We start from the raw sequence: 20700 nt of genomic DNA, 5'->3' as shown, positions 1-20700 counted from the left end.
GATTATATGGAGGGTTCCAAGGGTGTGTGCCCTGGGGACCCCACCACTTTACTCATAAGGGGCCCCCACTAGCAATGTACGATGGTCAGCTCAAAGCTGTGAGCGGACTATCTCTGGGAGCAATGTGCAACAGCAGTGCCACTGTGCTGCACGTGCACCTGCCTTCCAGCCCTCAAGCTGTGACAGTGACTCACTGGCTCTGTCACTAAGAGCATGGCTGCCCATACTCCATCTCCTTCTGCATGCAGCAAGGTTTTCAGGAGGTGCACTGCATGCATAGTGAGAACTGATCCCCCGCCTCAGTACCTAACACTGGTTGGCTGAACTCGTTGCCAGCAACAATATCTCGGTTGGACAAATTATCAGTAGGCAAGTATCTTATTCTAGTTTTTTGAGTGTCTATGGGGGGATTTAGCACTTCAGATTTATCATAGTGGTTAGACAGCTTGATAAATGTGGCACAAGAGCTGTTCATGTCCAGGGTCACAAAATTGGTGCACCTTGTTCCTGGGGCTCTTTTATTTTAGTTGGTTCTCGTTTTTGTGTCCAATATATCTTAACCCCTTCTCGCCGAGGCCCTTTTTCGTTTTTGCGTTTCCATTATTTACTCTCCACCTTAAAAAAATCTATAACTTTTTTTTCCATATAAAGACGCCAATAAAAACTCCCACCTTGTACGGAGAGGGCTCAGTCCGTGAGCCCTCTCCATACACCCGCAGACGGCATGTGACGTAATTATAAAAGTTAATTTACATATTAAAGAGATAAAGATTTAGATTATCTAGGTACAAGTATTAGCTAAATATAGTGATAGTATATGGAACAGGAATCTACTATCAGATCTACCTCAGTTAGTGGATGCCTGGTGGTAGATTTCCTTTAAACACAATAAAAAAAATAATGACCTCATACGGCCCAAAACAGATGGTCATAAACAGAGGTAAACCTTAACCCTCTGCTGTCTAAGGTGAGTTATAAAGTGGTGCCCCCTCCTCCTCAGCCAGTAGTAATATATCAGGTAATTATTTTAGTATGTGGGTTCTCCATGCAGTGTGTGACAACTATACTGACATCTGGTGAGAAAAAAACTCTATTTTTATGTGCCATGTCCTCCTCAAGCAGGTGGCTACATCACTAATTTTGCCCCCATTGTGCTGCCTGAGGCCGCCTCATGGCTGGTGCATGGCTGGTCGTAGTAGTAGTAGTAATTATCTCAGTGTGCAGTGATCATCACCAAAGATGGCGGCGCCCATGCTGATTAGGTGCCTCTGCTAGTCCAGCACCAGTTGTGGCAGTTAGTGTTAGTTCTATGATATAGTTGACACACAACATGTATGGAAAGGGCTCCATCTGTGATACACCCCTTGAAGACAAGATGATGTAATTTTATATTCACCAGTCTTGAAGGCGTTAAATAAAGTTATGTATCATTGGTGTTTCTTTTGTGTTCCATTAAATGGATCTTACCAAATCCCAACACACAGATGAGTAAACACAAAATTGTGTGGGATGAGACCTTTGGATTTTTGCCGTGTAGAAAAAAAAAAACAAAATAAAGGGTACGTGTAATTACTTAAAAATATATATAATAGTAATAATACAGATGACTTCAGTATTATGCTTATTTTAAAGGAAATCAACCACTCCAAAAACACAAAAAAAAAGTAGGCGCACCTCTTTATCTTGATCCCGGCGATGTCCATCACTAGTCTTGACACTCCTGAATCGCCTAGAAAAGAAAGTTATAATTATCAGCCCGGAGTGTGGGGACAAGATGTCCTGCGATCCGGGCTGCTAATTATGCACGTTATGCACATGCTGGGAGCATGTAAGAGTGAGGTTATGTCACAGGAGAGGCATGAATGACACATCTCGCTTGTCGTCACCTCCATCACTGCATGGGAGAGGGAGGTGCGAGAGGCAAGCATAATTAGCAGCCCGGAGCACCGGACATCTTGTCCCCGCGCTCCATGCTGCTAATTATATGTTTTTTTCTAGGTGATCCCAACGTGTCAAGACTAGTGGAGGACAGCACTGGGATAAACATCAATGGTGGTGAGGAGCGGAGGTGAGTATTTCTAGGGTTTTTTGTGTGTTTTTGGAGTGGTTTATTTTCTTTAAGAAGTAAAATTCATGATTTACTAAATATGGTTCTATTTTTATGTGCAGGAAAAGAAATTGCCAAAAAAGATAAATCCAAAGACCAGTAAATTTATCTTCTATAAGAAAAACTTTTCTCCTGGAGCATCTGGCTTCTGTTTTGATTCATCAATGAATGAATGTTATTGTTTTGCATGGGACGAATCAGACCCCAAAAAACATTTGATACTTAAATACAATTCCGGAGAAGATACTGATGAAACAATGAGAATCATCCAAACAACACCGGATAAGTGATACGAAAATAAGACATCGGCTTTAAAATATTTATCAATACAGCAGTTACCTTCATGTATAATACTTATTCCTTATGAAACTGGTGATATTTAAGTGGTCTTCATGGTTTAAAATATTAATCACTTATCCATATAATACATTGAGGGGGGTCCAAAATGCAGTGCCCCCACAAATCCGCTGTTTTTAGCAGATTTTTTTTTTTTTTTTTAGCCAAAGGGATCCCCCAAAATAATTTTGGGGGAAGGGAGGAGAGACTACCACAAAGAATGAATAAAAGATTAAGACTTAATCTTTTATTCATTCTTTGTGGTAGTCTCTCCTCCTTCCCCCAAAATTCCTTTGGGGGATCCCTTTGGCTAAATAGACTCTTTTGAGGATTAGACTTTATGCGTAAACTGTTTAAGGGGTGTCATTTGGGCATTGAGGTGGGGATTCGGCACCAATACATGCATGGTGCCAATTTCTCTCTCCCCCTCTCCTCCCCTCGTGTTCTGTTCCTTATTGTTTGTTTAAATAGTTTTTAGCAGATGAAAGATAGGGGGAGATTTATCATTAGTCATACACCAATTCTCTGCCGTAGAAACAGGGAAATAATTGCAAATTCTTGCTCAGTGCAAGAATTTTTAATTACTATAGTGAATACGCCCCTTCTTCGACTTGTGGGGTATAGAGGGGCGCGGCGGCTGTTCAAGTGGGTGGGCACAGACATAGTTTTGCCCAGCGACCGCATGGCACACCGGATACATCCAGAGGCCTAAGTCTCATCATGCATCTTGCGCGAAAATAGGGGTCATGGCCGCAATCATACGCCAGCGCTCCTGATAAATCTCCCCAGTGCAATCTGCTTATTTCCTCCTCTTCTATAACATGCTGTTTGTAGAAAGGATACGATTTACTATCTTTATAGCATTTCCTGCTCCATAACATGATATATGTATAACATAACATCAGATGTGACACAATAAACAATCTGCTCAGCTCCTCCTGCTCTATAACATGATGCCTGCAGAGAGGACACCATGTACAATCTGCTCAGCTCCTCCTGCTCTATAACATGCTGCCTGCAGATAGGACACCATGTACAATCTACTCAGCTCCTCTTGCTCTATAATATTCTGCCTTCAGAGAGGACACTATATACATTTGCTCAGTTCCTCTTGTTTAATAACAAAATAACATGTACATATAATAATATCTGTGATGCAGTGGACAGAAATATCAGCGCTTTAAAATTACACATATATGTTATATTCGGCAACCTTGGCTTAAAAAAAAAGAATAAAAACTATTTAATTCAACCTTTTTTTTGTCAGTACCCTTTTTTGTGTTTCAGTGTTTTGCTATTTATTTATTTTTTTTGTTTTGGAGAGAATAGGGTGGATTAGAATTTGTTGTTTTTTTTTAAATTGTTTAGAAATTTTTTAAAATAATGACATGCCAGGGGATCTCAGCTGTGATTGTAATGGATCAACATCGCCAATGACGCCATTGGTGGCAACAATCCCAGCCAATATGTTTTGGTACTTAAATGGGTAATGCGTAAAGCAATAAGCAACCAATCTGTATGAAGATGGCTCCCCCTTTATGAGGAGGTGAGTATAAGGTGTTTATTTTTTTTTATAACTCACCCTCTATAACTATATCCTCTATATCAGTGGTTCTCAACCTTTCTAATGCTGTGACCCTGCAATACAGTTCCTCATGTTGCAGTGACCCAAACCATGTACAAGAATATAACTACTATAATACTGCCCCCTATGTACAAGAATATAACTACTATAATACTGCTCCCTATGTACAGGAATATAACTACTATAATACTGCCCCCAGTGTACAAGAATATAACTACTATAATACTGCCCCCTATGTACAAGAATATAACTACTATAATACTGCCCCCTATGTACAGGAATATAACTGCTATAATACTGCCCCCTATGTACAAGAATATAACTACTATAATACTGCCCCCTATGTACAAGAATATAACTACTATAATACTGTTCCCTATGTACAAGAATATAACTACTATAATACTGCCCCCTATGTACAAGAATATAACTACTATAATACTGCCCCCTATGTACAGGAATATAACTGCTATAATACTGCCCCCTATGTACAAGAATATATCTACTATAATACTGCCCCCTATGTACAAGAATATAACTACTATAATACTGCCCCCTATGTACAAGAATATAACTACTATAATACTGCCCCCTATGTACAGGAATATAACTACTATAATACTACCCCTATGTACAGGAATATAACTACTATAATACTGACCCCTATGTACAGGAATATAACTACTATAATACTGCCCCCTATGTACAGGAATATAACTACTATAATACTGCCCCCTATGTACAGGAATATAACTGCTATAATACTGCCCCCTATGTACAAGAATATATCTACTATAATACTGCACCCTATGTACAAGAATATAACTACTATAATACTGCCCCCTATGTACAGGAATATAACTACTATAATACTTCCCCCTATGTACAAGAATATAACTACTATAATACTGCCCCCTATGTACAGGGATATAACTACTATAATACTGTTCCCGATGTACAAGAATATAACTACTATAATACTGCTCCTATGTACAGGAATATAACTACTATAATACTGCCACCTATGTACAAGAATATAACTACTATAATACTGCCCCCTATGTACAAGAATATAACTACTATAATACTGCCTCCTATGTACAAGAATATAACTACTATAATACTGCCCCTATGTACAAAAATATAACTACTATAATACTGCCCCCTATGTACAGGAATAAAACTACTATAATACTGCCCTCTATGTACAGGAATATACCTACTATAATACTGCCTCCTATGTACAACAATATAACTACTATAATACTGCCCCCTATGTACAGGAATATAACTACTATAATACTGCCCTCTATGTACAGGAATATACCTACTATAATACTGCCTCCTATGTACAAGAATATAACTACTATAATACTGCCCCCTATGTACAAGAATATAACTACTATAATACTGCCCCCTATGTACAGGAATATAACTACTATAATACTGCCCCCTATGTACAAGAATATAACTACTATAATACTGCCCCCTATGTACAGGAATATAACTACTATAATACTGCCCCCTATGTACAGGAATATAACTACTATAATACTGCCCTCTATGTACAGGAATATACCTACTATAATACTGCCTCCTATGTACAAGAATATAACTACTATAATACTGCCCCCTATGTACAGGAATATAACTACTATAATACTGCCCCCTATGTACAGGAATATAACTACTATAATACTGCCCTCTATGTACAGGAATATACCTACTATAATACTGCCTCCTATGTACAAGAATATAACTACTATAATACTGCCCCCTATGTACAAGAATATAACTACTATAATACTGCCCCCTATGTACAGGAATATAACTACTATAATACTGCCCTCTATGTACAGGAATATACCTACTATAATACTGCCCCCTATGTACAGGAATATAACTACTATAATACTGCCCCCTATGTACAGGAATATAACTACTATAATACTGCCCTCTATGTACAGGAATATACCTACTTTAATACTGCCTCCTATGTACAAGAATATAACTACTATAATACTGCCCCCTATGTACAGGAATATAACTACTGTAATACTGCCTCCTATGTACAGGAATATAACTACTATAATACTGCCCTCTATGTACAGGAATATACCTACTATAATACTGCCTCCTATGTACAAGAATATAACTACTATAATACTGCCCTCTATGTACAAGAATATAACTACTATAATACTGCCCCCTATGTACAGGAATATAACTACTATAATACTGCCCTTTATGTACAGGAATATACCTACTATAATACTGCCTCCTATGTACAAGAATATAACTACTATAATACTGCCCCCTATGTACATGTGATGATTACATCATCACAGGTCCTTTAGCTGGCAGGCTGAAGGACTTGAAATACAGCTTCTATAGCGACCCCTGCAGTGAGACCTTCAATGATGTCATTCAAGGTCCTGCAGCAACTAGTGTGTGCAAAAACACAATGAAATGGTAGCTCTCATGGGTTTAAGCGATCCCTGTTTTTTGGCCGTTCAACCACCTCCGGGGTCGCAACCAGTGTCAGACTGGAGTACCTTGGGCCCACCATAGAAAATATTTTTGGGGGCCCAGCTGTCATGTAAATAGAAATAATACTAGAAAACATGAGACACATTGGGGCAGATTTATCAGAAGCATTTAACATTGGACAGCAATTATAAGTGTTTTTAGTCTAAATTTGCACCTCCTATTAGTTGGTTTAGATACGTCTGATTTTGGGGCTCTGGTACAGAGGCATATCCCCTTTAGTCGTATTAGTTGTAAAATTGTCTAAAAACTGCACTGTTAAGCTCAGTAAATAACTGCAACACACCACATACAATATCCAACATTCATACATTACAACAACAACTTTAGTCATAACACAGGAGACATTACTATACTGCAAGCTTCAGGCTGGGAAGATATAGGGACAGCCCTAAGAGCGCAACCTATAGAGTGCTGAAAAAATGTCCATTGTCACTAACAGTGAATATATAGTAGTCCAATACAAGGTATACACAGGGGCTCCGCAGCATATTCTTACCCTGTAAACTATACAGTAGGATGCAGCCCTGATCAGATGTAGTCATAGAGCAAGAATACCGATCTAACATCACTCCTCATATGTCTGTTTCAGTAAATAGAATCATTATTTCATGGAGAATGAGAGTAAGTCACAATTTTCTCCAAATTCTATATTGAGCATTTGTTATTCCTCTGTATTTGTATGCATTATGTGACAACTGGGTGTTACCATTCCTTCTGTTAGAGACCTATGCTCAATATACACCACAACAGTGTCCCCCATGCATGCTATGGGGAACGGGGGCCTGTAATGTATGCAGTGTCGGACTGGTGTACCTTGGGCCCACCAGAGAAAATTTGGGGAGGGGGCCCACCGCAGTGTGAATGCACACTAACTGTGTCCAATCATCGCTGGGAAAACATCTTATTAAATTACAGTGTACTGCGGCTGTAGCTCCATGTATGGCTGTGTACTGCGGCTGTAGCTCCATGTATGGCTGTGTACTGTGGCTGTAGCTCCATGTATGGCTGTGTACTGTGGCTGTAGCTCCATGTATGGCTGTGTACTGTGGCTGTAGCTCCATGTATGGCTGTGTACTGTGGCTGTAGCTCCATGTATGGCTGTGTACTGTGGCTGTAGCTCCATGTATGGCTGTGTACTGCGGCTGTAGCTCCATGTATGGCTGTGTACTGTGGCTGTAGCTCCATGTATGGCTGTGTACTGCGGCTGTAGCTCCATGTATGGCTGTATACTGCGGCTGTAGCTCCATGTATGGCTGTGTACTGCGGCTGAAGCTCCATGTATGGCTGTGTATTGTGGCTGTAGCTCCATGTATGGCTGTGTACTGCGGCTGTAGCTCCATGTATGGCTGTGTACTGCGGCTGTAGCTCCATGTATAGCTGTGTACTGCGGCTGTAGCTCCATGTATGGCTGTGTACTGCGGCTGTAGCTCCATGTATGGCTGTGTACTGCGGCTGTAGCTCCATGTATGGCTGTGTACTGCGGCTGTAGCTCCATGTATGGCTGTGTACTGCGGCTGAAGCTCCATGTATGGCTGTGTATTGTGGCTGTAGCTCCATGTATGGCTGTGAACTGCGGCTGTAGCTCCATGTATGGCTGTATACTGCGGCTGTAGCTCCATGTATGGCTGTGTACTGCGGCTGTAGCTCCATGTATGGCTGTGTACTGCGGCTGTAGCTCCATGTATGGCTGTGTACTGCGGCTGTAGCTCCGTGTATGGCTGTGTACTGCGGCTGTAGCTCCGTGTATGGCTGTGTACTGCGGCTGTGGCTCCGTGTATGGCTGTGTACTGGGGCTGTAGCTCCATGTATGGCTGTGTACTGGGACTGTAGCTCCATGTATGGCTGTGTACTGCGGCTGTAGCTCCATGTATGGCTGTGTACTGCCCCTGTAGCTCCATGTATGGCTCTGTGCTGCAGCTGTAGCTCCATGTATGTATGTGTGTGTACTGCGGCTGTAGCTCCATGTTTGTATGTATGTGTACTGCGGCTGTAGCTCCATGTTTGTATGTATGTGTACTGCAGCTGTAGCTCCATGTATGTATGTATGTATGTATGTGTACTGCAGCTGTAGCTCCATGTATGTATGTATGTATGTGTACTGCGGCTGTAGCTCCATGTATGTATGTATGTATGTGTACTGCAGCTGTAGCTCCATGTATGTATGTATGTATGTGTACTGCGGCTGTAGCTCCATGTATGTATGTATGTATGTGTACTGCGGCTGTAGCTCCATGTATGTATGTATGTATGTGTACTGCGGCTGTAGCTCTTTAAGTAAAAGTTTTATTTTCTCCTCAGGACAGTCACAGCACAGGAGAAATGCTGCAGCATTGTGAGTTTAGGGGTAATACCCAGTCCCTCCAGTAGCCAGTATAGAGACAGGGCCTCCCCCCATCCCAGGATAGAAATAGGGCCTCACCCCCCACCCCAGGATAGAAATAGGGCCTCACCCCCCACCCCAGGATAGAAATAGGGCCTCACCCCCCACCCCAGGATAGAAATAGGGCCTCACCCCCACCCCAGGATAGAAATAGGGCCTCTCTCCCACCCCAGGATAGAAATAGGGCCTCACCCCCCACCCCAGGATAGAAATAGGGCCTCACCCCCCACCCCAGGATAGAAATAGGGCCTCACCTCCCACCCCAGGATAGAAATAGGGCCTCACCCCCCACCCCAGGATAGAAATAGGGCCTCACCCCCCACCCCAGGATAGAAATAGGGCCTCACCCCCCACCCCAGGATAGAAATAGGGCCTCACCCCCCACCCCAGGATAGAAATAGGGCCTCACCCCCCACCCCAGGATAGAAATAGGGCCTCCCCCCATCCCAGGATAGAAATAGGGCCTCACCCCCCACCCCAGGATAGAAATAGGGCCTCACCCCCCACCCCAGGATAGAAATAGGGCCTCACCCCCCACCCCAGGATAGAAATAGGGCCTCACCCCCACCCCAGGATAGAAATAGGGCCTCTCTCCCACCCCAGGATAGAAATAGGGCCTCACCCCCCACCCCAGGATAGAAATAGGGCCTCACCCCCCACCCCAGGATAGAAATAGGGCCTCACCTCCCAGCCCAGGATAGAAATAGGGCCTCACCCCCCACCCCAGGATAGAAATAGGGCCTCACCCCCACCCCAGGATAGAAATAGGGCCTCACCCCCCACCCCAGGATAGAAATAGGGCCTCACCCCCCACCCCAGGATAGAAATAGGGCCTCACCCTCCACCCCAGGATAGAAATAGGGCCTCACCCCCCACCCCAGGATAGAAATAGGGCCTCACCCCCCACCCCAGGATAGAAATAGGGCCTCACCTCCCACCCCAGGATAGAAATAGGGCCTCACCCCCCACCCCAGGATAGAAATAGGGCCTCACCCCCCACCCCAGGATAGAAATAGGGCCTCACCCCCCACCCCAGGATAGAAATAGGGCCTCACCCCCCACCCCAGGATAGAAATAGGGCCTCACCCCCCCACCCCAGGATAGAAATAGGGCCTCACCCCCCACCCCAGGATAGAAATAGGGCCTCTCTCCCACCCCAGGATAGAAATAGGGCCTCACCTCCCACCCCAGGATAGAAATAGGGCCTCACCTCCCACCCCAGGATAGAAATAGGGCCTCACCCCCCACCCCAGGATAGAAATAGGGCCTCACCCCCCACCCCAGGATAGAAATAGGGCCAAACCCCCCACCCCAGGATAGAAATAGGGCCTTCCCCCCACCACCCCACCCCAGGATAGAAATAGGGCCTACCCCCCACCCCAGGATAGACAGACACACACAGAGGGCCTTACCATGCAGCAGCTGCGGGAACTCGCCTTCTAAATTAGACACAGGCCGCACTGAGTGTCGGCGCGGATGCGGTGACGTCACCGCCGGAACACAGGATGCCGGGACCCACCAGACCAGCAGCAGACATCGGGCGCACGGGGCCGCGCTGTCATAGAAGCGCCGGGGCCGCGCTGTCATCGGAGCGACGTGGCCGCGCTGTCATCGGAGCGACGTGGCCGCGCTGTCATCGGAGCGACGTGGCCGCGCTGTCATCGGAGCGACGTGGCCGCGCTGTCATCGGAGCGCCGGGGCCGCGCTGTCATCGGAGCGTCGCGACCCACAGGCATCGGAGCGTTGGGGCCTACCGGAGGATTCTCCGGTACTCCGGTGGGCCAGTCCGACGCTGAATGTATGCTATGGGAGAGGGGGACTGTAATGTATGCTATGGGAGAGGGGGACTGTAATGTATGCTATGGTGGAGGGGAACTGTAATGTATGCTATGGGAGAGGGGGACTGTAATGTATGCTATGGGAGAGGGGGGCTGTAATGTATGCTATGGGAGAGGGGGACTGTAATGTATGCTATGGGAGAGGGGGACTGTAATGTATGCTATGGTGGAGGGGGACTGTAATGTATGCTATGGGAGAGGGGGACTGTAATGTATGCTATGGTGGAGGGGGACTGTAATGTATGCTATGGGAGAGGGGGGCTGTAATGTATGCTATGGGAGAGGGGGGCTGTAATGTATGCTATGGGAGAGGGGGGCTGTAATGTATGCTATGGGGGAGGGGGGCCTGTAATGTATGCTATGGGAGAGGGGGACTGTAATGTATGCTATGGGAGAGGGGGCTGTAATGTATGCTATGGGAGAGGGGGGCCTGTAATGTATGCTATGGGAGATGGGGGCTGTAATGTATGCTATGGGAGAGGGGGGCTGTAATGTATGCAGGGCAGCCATCAGGAAATTCGGGGCCCCATACAGCAAAAGTGTCTGGGCCCCAACACACCCCAAAACCGAACAAGCCTCCTGCCCCCCGCAGTGACCTTTCACAAACAGGGTTTGAGGCCTGTTGCTACGACAAGGCACACTCTTCTGGTAGATTGCCAATAGGAGTCATACTATTGAACGTCACGTGCAATTTTTCACATTTTCATAAAAAAAGCTAAATCCTGCTATTGAGGGACCTGCTCAGGTTTCAAGTCACTTTGAGAGGCCTAAATAAAGTAAAACCCCATAAATTACTCCATTATAGAAACTACACCCCTCAACGTACGTAAAACAACTTTTATGAAGTTTGTTAACCCTTTAATTGGTTTACAGGGGTTAAAACAAAATCGGATGCAATTTCGAAATTACATTTTATTTGGCTAAATTAATGTGTTTTTCATAAAATGTACAAATTCTCAGTGGATAAAATTCCAAAACGCTCCTCAAAATTTGATCCCCCATCTCTCCCGCATATAACAATACCCCATATGTGGTGGTAACCTGCTGTATGGGCACACGCCAGGGCATTGAGGGGGAGCTGCGCCATTCAGAGCAGATTATGCATTGTCACTTTTTATTGGCTATACAATCTTTATTTTTTTGGCAATTTGGACATTTAAGGGCTTATTTTTTGCGACATGAGATGCACTTTACAAATACTTCATTTAAGTGGGTCTATAGCTTTTTGATGAGATTTTATTATGGAGGAAAAGAAAATTGTCAATTTGGGGTTTCTTTTTTTTGTATATTTTGGGGGTCGTACACCATACACTAAAAATACTATAATATTTTCATTCTATAGATCACTACGATTACGGTGATACCTCATTTATATAGTTTTTCATTTATTTTTACAATTTTACTGGAGAAAAACTAATACAGAGGAAATCTTATTTGTTTCTGCATCGCCATCTTTTCGGGAACTTAACCTTAATATTTTTTGGTTGACAGAGCTAGTTTAGGGCTTATTTTTTACGTGTTGAGTTGTTCTTTCAATTGGTACCTTTTTGGGGCACATAACTTTTTTTGATCACTTTTTAGAACATTTTTGTAAAGGGATTTTATGAAAATTTATATTTTTGGCGAGTTTTTCGGGTTTTGTTTTTACGGCGTTCACCGTACGGGTCCAATAATGTTTCTGACTTATTGTACAGATTGTTACGGACGCGGTGATACCAAATATGTGGGGGGTTTTGGTGATTTTCAGGTATTTTTACTTTATTAGATGTGTATAGGGAATGTTTGTGTTTAGGGGACTTTAACTCTATTTAATTAATTATTTTTATTAAAAATTGTGTTTATTCAGTGTTTTTAACTTTTTTTTCTTTACTTTTACAGGTTAGCTTGAACAAGTGATCCACTGATCACTTGTTCAAGCTATTCTTCACCTAATACAGTGTAATACAGATGTATTACACTGTATTATGTGAAACACTGAGCATGCTGCGCATGCTCAGTGTGTCACAGCCGGGTCCTGCCAGGAGGCACGGACCCGGCACCCGGAAGAAGATCGCGCAGCCCCGGGCACCGGCAGTCCCGGGGCTGCGATCAGAGCAGCGGGACCCCCCCGGTAAGCGCCGCGGGGGGGGTCCGAATCCTGTTAAATGCCCCTAGCACGCCGCGGTCAGCGCGACCGCGGCGTGTTAGGGGTTAACACCCGCGATCGGAGAAATCTCCGATCGCGGGTGTTAGAGGAGGGTGTCGGCTATAATATATAGCCGACACCCGCAGCTTCTGGCCCCGGCTCCATTCAGGAGCCGGGGCCAGAAGTTTGACGTACTATTACCGCATATTGCGGGAACGCACCTCCCGCCATGCAGTAATAGTACGTCAAATGTCGGGAAGGGGTTAACCAGCGGCCCCCGGCGCCTCCACCCCACACATATTGTGCAGCACAGACCGCACAGTCTGCGGCCCACCGGCCGGGCCCCCCCCCCCCTAGTGTCTTAGAGTCCGGGCCCCATAGGGCAGTACCAGTTGTACTGCCCTATCGGCGGCCCTGAATGTATGCTATGGGAGAGGGGGACTGTAATGTATGCTATGGGGGAGGGGGGCCTGTAATGTATGCTATGGGAGAGGGGGGCTGTAATGTATGCTATGGGAGAGGGGGCCTGTAATGTATGCTATGGGAGAGGGGGACTGTAATGTATGCTATGGGAGAGGGGGACTGTAATGTATGCTATGGGAGAGGGGGCTGTAATGTATGCTATGGGAGAGGGGGGCTGTAATGTATGCTATGGGAGAGGGGGGCCTGTAATGTATGCTATGGGAGAGGGGGGCTGTAATGTATGCTATGGGAGAGGGGGCCTGTAATGTATGCTATGGGAGAGGGGGACTGTAATGTATGCTATGGGAGAGGGGGACTGTAATGTATGCTATGGGAGAGGGGGCTGTAATGTATGCTATGGGAGAGGGGGGCTGTAATGTATGCTATGGGAGAGGGGGCCTGTAATGTATGCTATGGTGGAGGCGGGCCTGTAATGTATGCTATGGGAGAGGGGGGGCTGTAATGTATGCTATGGGAGAGGGGGCTGTAATGTATGCTATGGGAGAGGGGGGGCTGTAATGTATGCTATGGGAGAGGGGGCTGTAATGTATGCTATGGTGGAGGCGGGCCTGTAATGTATGTAGGCGCCAAAATAACACCAAAAAAAGAAAAATAGCAGAAGAAATCCAGCTCACGGGACTCCAGGAAATTCATAAAAAGCAGTAGTTTTCTTTAAAAGTCCTTTTGTTCAGACCTAGCGGAAATCTAGTATTTGAAGAGAAAATCCAGAAACTTTTTCTATTAAGCAATTTTCGCTTATGGTCACCTCCTCGTAATAGTCTGCTAACTTTTTCGATGGCAGTGATCGAAAAATGTGTGCAGTCCCCATCATGTACAGACTGAAAATGTTTAGATGCCATGGATATATTCATTGCTTTTTTGTTCTTTGCATCAGACAAGTGGCGCCTAATCCTTACTATAACATCAGCAAATAGGAGTGCATGTACATCTTATTGCGTCGTGGGGAGTATGAAGAGGGCTCACGTGCTGAGCCATCTTCATACTCAACAGGTGTTTGCTTCACAATGAAGCAAAAACCCGTTGGTAACACCTGCGATTGGTGCTAGCTAACTCTTTGATCGCCGCCAGCATATAACTAGACACTATCACAAAGAAATTCAATAAAAGAACTCCGGTCTAATAAAGATATTTTGATTAGACAAGCTGACAAGGGGGGGAGGGGCTATTGTCCTTATGGATGCAGAATTATATAGGAAGCTAAATTTAGATATTCTTAACAACACATTAAGCTATCGCATCCTCACAAAAACCCCCACCTCATATCTGCAAACCTCAACTAGGAAACTCCTAAACATTGGAGTTACTCTGGGTGTGATTTCAGAGAATATAGACAACTATCTTTTTGTTGATTTTCCTGTGGTGCCCATTTTCCATTTGTTTCCAAAAATTTATAAGGATATGCTTCCACCCCCCCGCGCCCACTAGTGGCTGGAATTGGGTGAAGGGGTTGATCATTATTTACAGCAATTGGTGGTTGTCCTTCCAGTAGATTTAAAAGACACTAAGCACACTATTACATTATTGGATTCCTTCCCTTGGTGTGATAAAAATGATTGGCTTACCTGTGATGTTGTGAGCCTCTATCCGTCGTTGGAACACCACACTGCACTAACTAGTCTATCGTACTTTCTGAATAAATATAGTCAGTACTCTGATTCAGTGAAAGAATTTCTAAGCCCATCAGTTGAGTTTTTACTCAAAAATAATTATTTCTCATTTGATGGCAAGTTCTTTATACAGAAATGTGGCGGAGCAATGGGGGGAAAATTCTCCCCATTGCTAGCCAATATTTATATGGCAGTGTGGGAAGAAAGGTGTCTGTTCACAGATAAAAATCCGTTTCTCCCCCATATCAGGTGGTATGGCCGTTATTCGACGACCTGCTACTGATATTGGGGGGATCGTAACAACAAGCACGTGACTTTGTCTTATACATTAATTCCAATTCATTTAATCTAAAATTCACCTTCAGTATTCATTCTAATACAGTTAATTTTTTGGACATAACTTTGGATGCTACAGATGTACATGTGTTGCCTTTTATCAAGCCTACGGCTACGAATTCTATTTTACAGGCGTCATTGTGTCACCCACGTGGGTGAGATGATACGCACCAAATGAAATTGTTCTGATTCCAAAAGGTTTTCTATGGAATCAAAAAGGGTTTGTAATAAACTCACACAATGTAACTACCCTAATTGGATCCTCAAACGAGCTAAAAATATTACTCATAATATTCCTAGAGCAGATTTATTAAATATATATGAAGAATCCAATAGAAAACACAAATCCAATTCTGGAAATTCAGTCACATTTGTTACCACTTATATTGAACAGTACGAGGAGATAAAATCAATTATAAATACTTACCCTTGCTGCGATAATAATCTTTCCAACACGACTAGTAAGGGTATTAATGTTGTGTCTAAAAAAGCACCAACTTAGGGCCAATTTTTTTCACCAAGCCTTTTTTCTTCTATTTCATCTAAGCCATCACATTGGTTACAAACAAAAGGTTTCTTTAAATGCGGACATTTGTGCCTGTTGCAAGTATCTATTATACTCTACCAACACCATTACCTCTACTGTAACCCAGCAATCTTTCACCATTCGAAGCTACATAATTTGCAACACCATGTATGTTGTATATTGCATTACTTGCAGATCATGTAAGGTGCAGTACGTAGGATGCACTACCTGTGCCCTTAAAGTAAGAATTAGACGCCACTTGTCTGATGCGAAGAACAAACAGAAAGTCAATGGGGCAGATTTACTTACCCGGTCCTGTCGCGGTCCAGTGGCGCGTTCTCCATCGAGGATTCGGGTCTTCCGGCGATTCACTAAGGTAGTGCGCCCGATGTCCACCAGGTGTCGCTGCTGTGCTGAAGTCTGCTGGAGTTCGCCGGAGTTCACTATCCTATTCCTGATGCAGGTAAGTGTGTGTCAAGCAACACATTTTTAAAAAAAAATACAGCGTTTTTTCCGAATCCGTCGGGTTTTCCGCCGGCCACGCCCCCCGATTTCCGTCGCATGCATGCCGGCGCCGTTGCACCCCAATCTGATCACGGGCACCAAAAACCCGGGGCAATTCAGGGAAAGACGGCGCAAAACGGAAATATTTGGGAAACCCAACGAAAATATATCCATGGCATCTAAACATTTTCAGTCTGTACATGATGGGAATCCCACACATTTTTTGATCACTGCTATCGAAAAAGTTAGCAGATCAGTACAAGGAGGTCACCAAAGTGAAAATTGCTTAATAGAAAAAGTTTCTGGATCTTCTCTTTAAATACTAGATTTCTGCTAGGTCTGATCAAAAGGCAAGACATGATGTACCAAATTTAATATAAATAAATAAGTTATACTTGTTTTGTACCATAATGTATATAAGGTATAATATATATAAGGAAACTTTTATAATCCCAATTGTGTGTGTTTTCTATGTACTTAGAACATTTGTTTAGTTCTCCGAGTGTGGCCACGTGACTGGAAAAGCAGGTGATTTAAATACACCTGTGCACCTGTTTTTGGGCATATATAGACTTTTCATGATATAAATAAAGAAAACCACTGCTTTTTATGAATTTCCTGGAGTCCCATGAGCTGGATTTCTTCTGCTATTTTTATGTATTCGGACTTGGAACTAAGATTATCCATGCTCGGAGCTTCAGGTTAAGGTGATAAATTGCTAAGCCCTCAGGTGAGCTGACTTCCTTTCCTATATATACATTTATCATTAAGGTTAGCCATATCTAGATCTTAAAAAAATGACAAACTATTTTGTGCAGCCAGAGGTTGATGCCACTAAAATTTTCTATAAAGCAGGGGGAGGGGGCATGGAGTGGGCAAAGCCATAAGCCTCATCTAAATGCATCATTATGCTATCCAGATGGCACACATGACACATTAGAATAATAGCACCATCACAAGAAATATTAAGATCAAGTTTCTAAACTATTTATATTTCATTTCTTTTCTTGGCAACAACAAGATTTACCTATTCTACAACCTATTCATATCTTCAGTGTCTACGGGAAATAACAATGACTCACTGTTACAATGACCTGCTGTTTGTGATAATTAAACCATTTTTTAGATTTAGCATTGTGCAATATTTATTGGAATAAAACTGGAGACATCCCAATAATAACTAGACAAAGATCTGATACATAAGTCTCCACCACAAAATACACAACGGTTCTCTGCTGCAGAATATTCTCAGGCTTTTATATAATAGTTAATTGAATGTTAATTTAGCTTCGATCTTAACCACTTGCTGTAATTTGTTTTCTAAAAAGGTGAATCCCTTCCCCATCTGAAAAAAACATTACAGTGTTTACTACAGTGTGCAAAAAAGTACATAGAATTAATAAATAGCATCACATGGAGAGAAAGGCAGAAATTTAACATAAGACTAATAACTTATCAGGAAACAGAATCATGAAACAGAGATGAGTCGGGGACAGGCAGCACGGGATCAGAGTCGGGGACATTACGGAATGTTAGTGCAGGCAGCATCAGATCAGAGTCGGGGACATAACAGAATGTTAGTGCAGGCAGCATCGGATCAGAGTCGGGGACATAACGGAATGTTAGTGCAGGCAGCATCGGATCAGAGCCGGGGACATAACGGAATGTTAGTGCAGGCAGCATCGGATCAGAGTCGGGGACGTAACGGAATGTTAGTGCAGGCAGCATCGGATCAGAGTTGGGGACATAACGGAATGTTAGTGGAGGCAGCATCGGATCAGAGTCGGGGACGTAACGGAATGTTAGTGCAGGCAGCACAGGAGCAAATTCAGGAACGGAATCGAGGTCACAACGGGAAATTACTATAAACGCACAAGACATAGTCAGAAGCTTTTTCTAAGGCACCAGGCTTAAAGGGAAGGGAACACAGGAAGGGACTGGCAATTTATCAGGGTAGGCAGTCGGCCAGCGCCTATTATTATTAGATAAGACTAATAACTTATCAGGAAACAGAATCATGAAACAGAGATGAGTCGGGGACAGGCAGCACGGGATCAGAGTCGGGGACATTACGGAATGTTAGTGCAGGCAGCATCGGATCAGAGTCGGGGACATAACGGAATGTTAGTGCAGGCAGCATCGGATCAGAGCCGGGGACATAACGGAATGTTAGTGCAGGCAGCATCGGATCAGAGTCGGGGACGTAACGGAATGTTAGTGCAGGCAGCATCGGATCAGAGTTGGGGACATAACGGAATGTTAGTGCAGGCAGCATCGGATCAGAGTCGGGGACGTAACGGAATGTTAGTGCAGGCAGCATCGGATCAGAGTTGGGGACATAACGGAATGTTAGTGTAGGCAGCATCGGATCAGAGTTGGGGACATAACGGAATGTTAGTGCAGGCAGCATCGGATCAGAGTCGGGGACGTAACGGAATGTTAGTGCAGGCAGCATCGGATCAGAGTCGGGGACGTAACGGAATGTTAGTGCAGGCAGCATCGGATCAGAGTCGGGGACGTAACGGAATGTTAGTGGAGGCAGCATCGGATCAGAGTCGGGGACGTAACGGAATGTTAGTGCAGGCAGCACAGGAGCAAATTCAGGAACGGAATCGAGGTCACAACGGGAAATTACTATAAACGCACAAGACATAGTCAGAAGCTTTTTCTAAGGCACCAGGCTTAAAGGGAAGGGAACACAGGAAGGGACTGGCAATTTATCAGGGTAGGCAGTCGGCCAGCGCCTATTATCGGCGCGCTGGGCCTTTTACAAGCCAGCGCGTGCGTGCACTAGGAGACGGAGACTCGCGTGCTTGAGCGCAGGGACCGCAGAGACTGCCACTGGGGCTATTGAAGGTGAGTGCGGCTGAATGGTGACCAAGGCATTAATATATAGAGGATGTCTCCATAAATGTAACGCCATAGTAGGACTAGTTATAATGCAATGAAGGTGGATAATACACAGAAAAACCGGAATTGCATGGATACCAGTGGATTAAAGACTTTAGTGTGATTGTTAATAGGTATAAAAGTAATAACCAGGGGGACTATACAATGAGTCACCTCCTAGAAGGAAATCACACCAAAACAAGACCGTGCAATAGAAATGATGGAGTCATGATAATATACTATGTATACCTTGCATCATCCTGTCAGTGTATTGAACCACGCTGTAAATGTATGTACGTTTCACCCTGCGGCTTCGTCAGGAGGTGTGAGTTATAAGTATATAGTATATATACCTAATAAATTGATGAATTCACTCCACCTGTACGGAGATGTGATGGCATACCCCCCTCGTGATGTCCGATGTATACCAATATATGACATACCCCTAATCATTAGTTCACCTTTCGTCTGCCATGATAAGACCAGTGGTTCCAGCATTTGAGTGAAAGAAAAAAGTGTAAATGTCCCAAAAAAAATTTGGGGGAAATCAAGTGAAAAGGAATTTTTATTAAGAACATGTTAAAAATACATGTGATCAGATGATAAACAGACAAAAAAAACACTATTCCCTTCTGAGGCCTCAAAATCAGATTCTGCTCCAGAGATGGGTACTATTTTGGGTACTATTTTTTATCCTGAAATCCTTTGTATCCCTAATATACTGATTTTGTTTGTGTTCTTTAATATGTGCAGTGCAGTTATTTAGGGTTAATTCCAGTAATTGTTTTCCCTTTTTTTTCATAACTAGCATCGGTGGAAAACACTTTTTTTTAAAATTTATATTTAATTTATATTTATTTTATTTTTTTTGCATTTAGTTGGATGGAAGGCCTATCATGCTGTATTTTCTATTCCTCTGTGAAAACGCATCAACCGTAGGGAGCTCTCAGTAGCCTACCTCTCCCATATCTTCTGGGTTTTTCATTCTCACAGCTGTAATCAACCGAATCCTTACACCTCTGGGGACTATCTTATGTTCAAAATACTTCTCTAAGCTAAACAGTTCCCACCACTGGCTCGTATGTTCTTTGTATTAGTTAGTAACCTCGGCAAAGGCTATCTTAATTGTTGAAGTTTGTATACAAAAGCTAACAGGATTCTCTGAGAACACCTCCTTAGCCTCCTCTCCAACCACTTGTCAATGTTAAAGGGAACCTGTCATCATAAATTGGCCTAATAAACCACTACCAGTATGTTGTCAAGCAGCCAAATACCTTCCAGATCATGTTTCTTTCATGACCCAGTGTGGTGGCATCATCAAGAAAATCAACCTTGAAATGAGATGTATAACTGGTTGTATAAAGTCAAGGAGGTGGAGATTTTAAAACTGTGAAGTCAAGCTCTTTCTTCCTCAGAAAGCCGCCTTAACTGTAA

The 20700-nt window shown here is 43.6% G+C and overlaps 1 protein-coding gene and 1 long non-coding RNA gene across 6 annotated transcripts in view; one reads left to right on the top strand and one right to left on the bottom strand.

Moving 5' to 3' along the window:
* Positions 1-2635, top strand: part of LOC140134957 (interleukin-18-like) — a 34470-nt gene extending 31835 nt beyond the window's left edge. For 4 of the 5 annotated variants that reach the window (XM_072155807.1, XM_072155806.1, XM_072155805.1 and 1 more), the window contains one exon: positions 2170-2635. In XM_072155807.1, the coding sequence (XP_072011908.1) occupies positions 2170-2397 (228 nt within the window). In that variant the 3' untranslated portion in view covers positions 2398-2635. The remainder of the gene's footprint in view (positions 1-2169) is intronic. The other variant, XM_072155803.1, reaches the window with a different exon arrangement.
* The window catches only part of LOC140134960 (uncharacterized), a 162972-nt gene that overhangs the window by 82319 nt on the left and 59953 nt on the right, over positions 1-20700 (bottom strand). The gene's annotated exons all lie outside the window — the stretch shown is intronic.

This window comes from Engystomops pustulosus, chromosome 6, assembly GCF_040894005.1.
Source record: "Engystomops pustulosus chromosome 6, aEngPut4.maternal, whole genome shotgun sequence".
Classification (NCBI taxonomy): Eukaryota; Metazoa; Chordata; class Amphibia; order Anura; family Leptodactylidae; genus Engystomops; species Engystomops pustulosus.
Note: the sequence above shows the minus strand (reverse complement) of the source record. Positions and strands in the feature narration are given on the sequence as shown.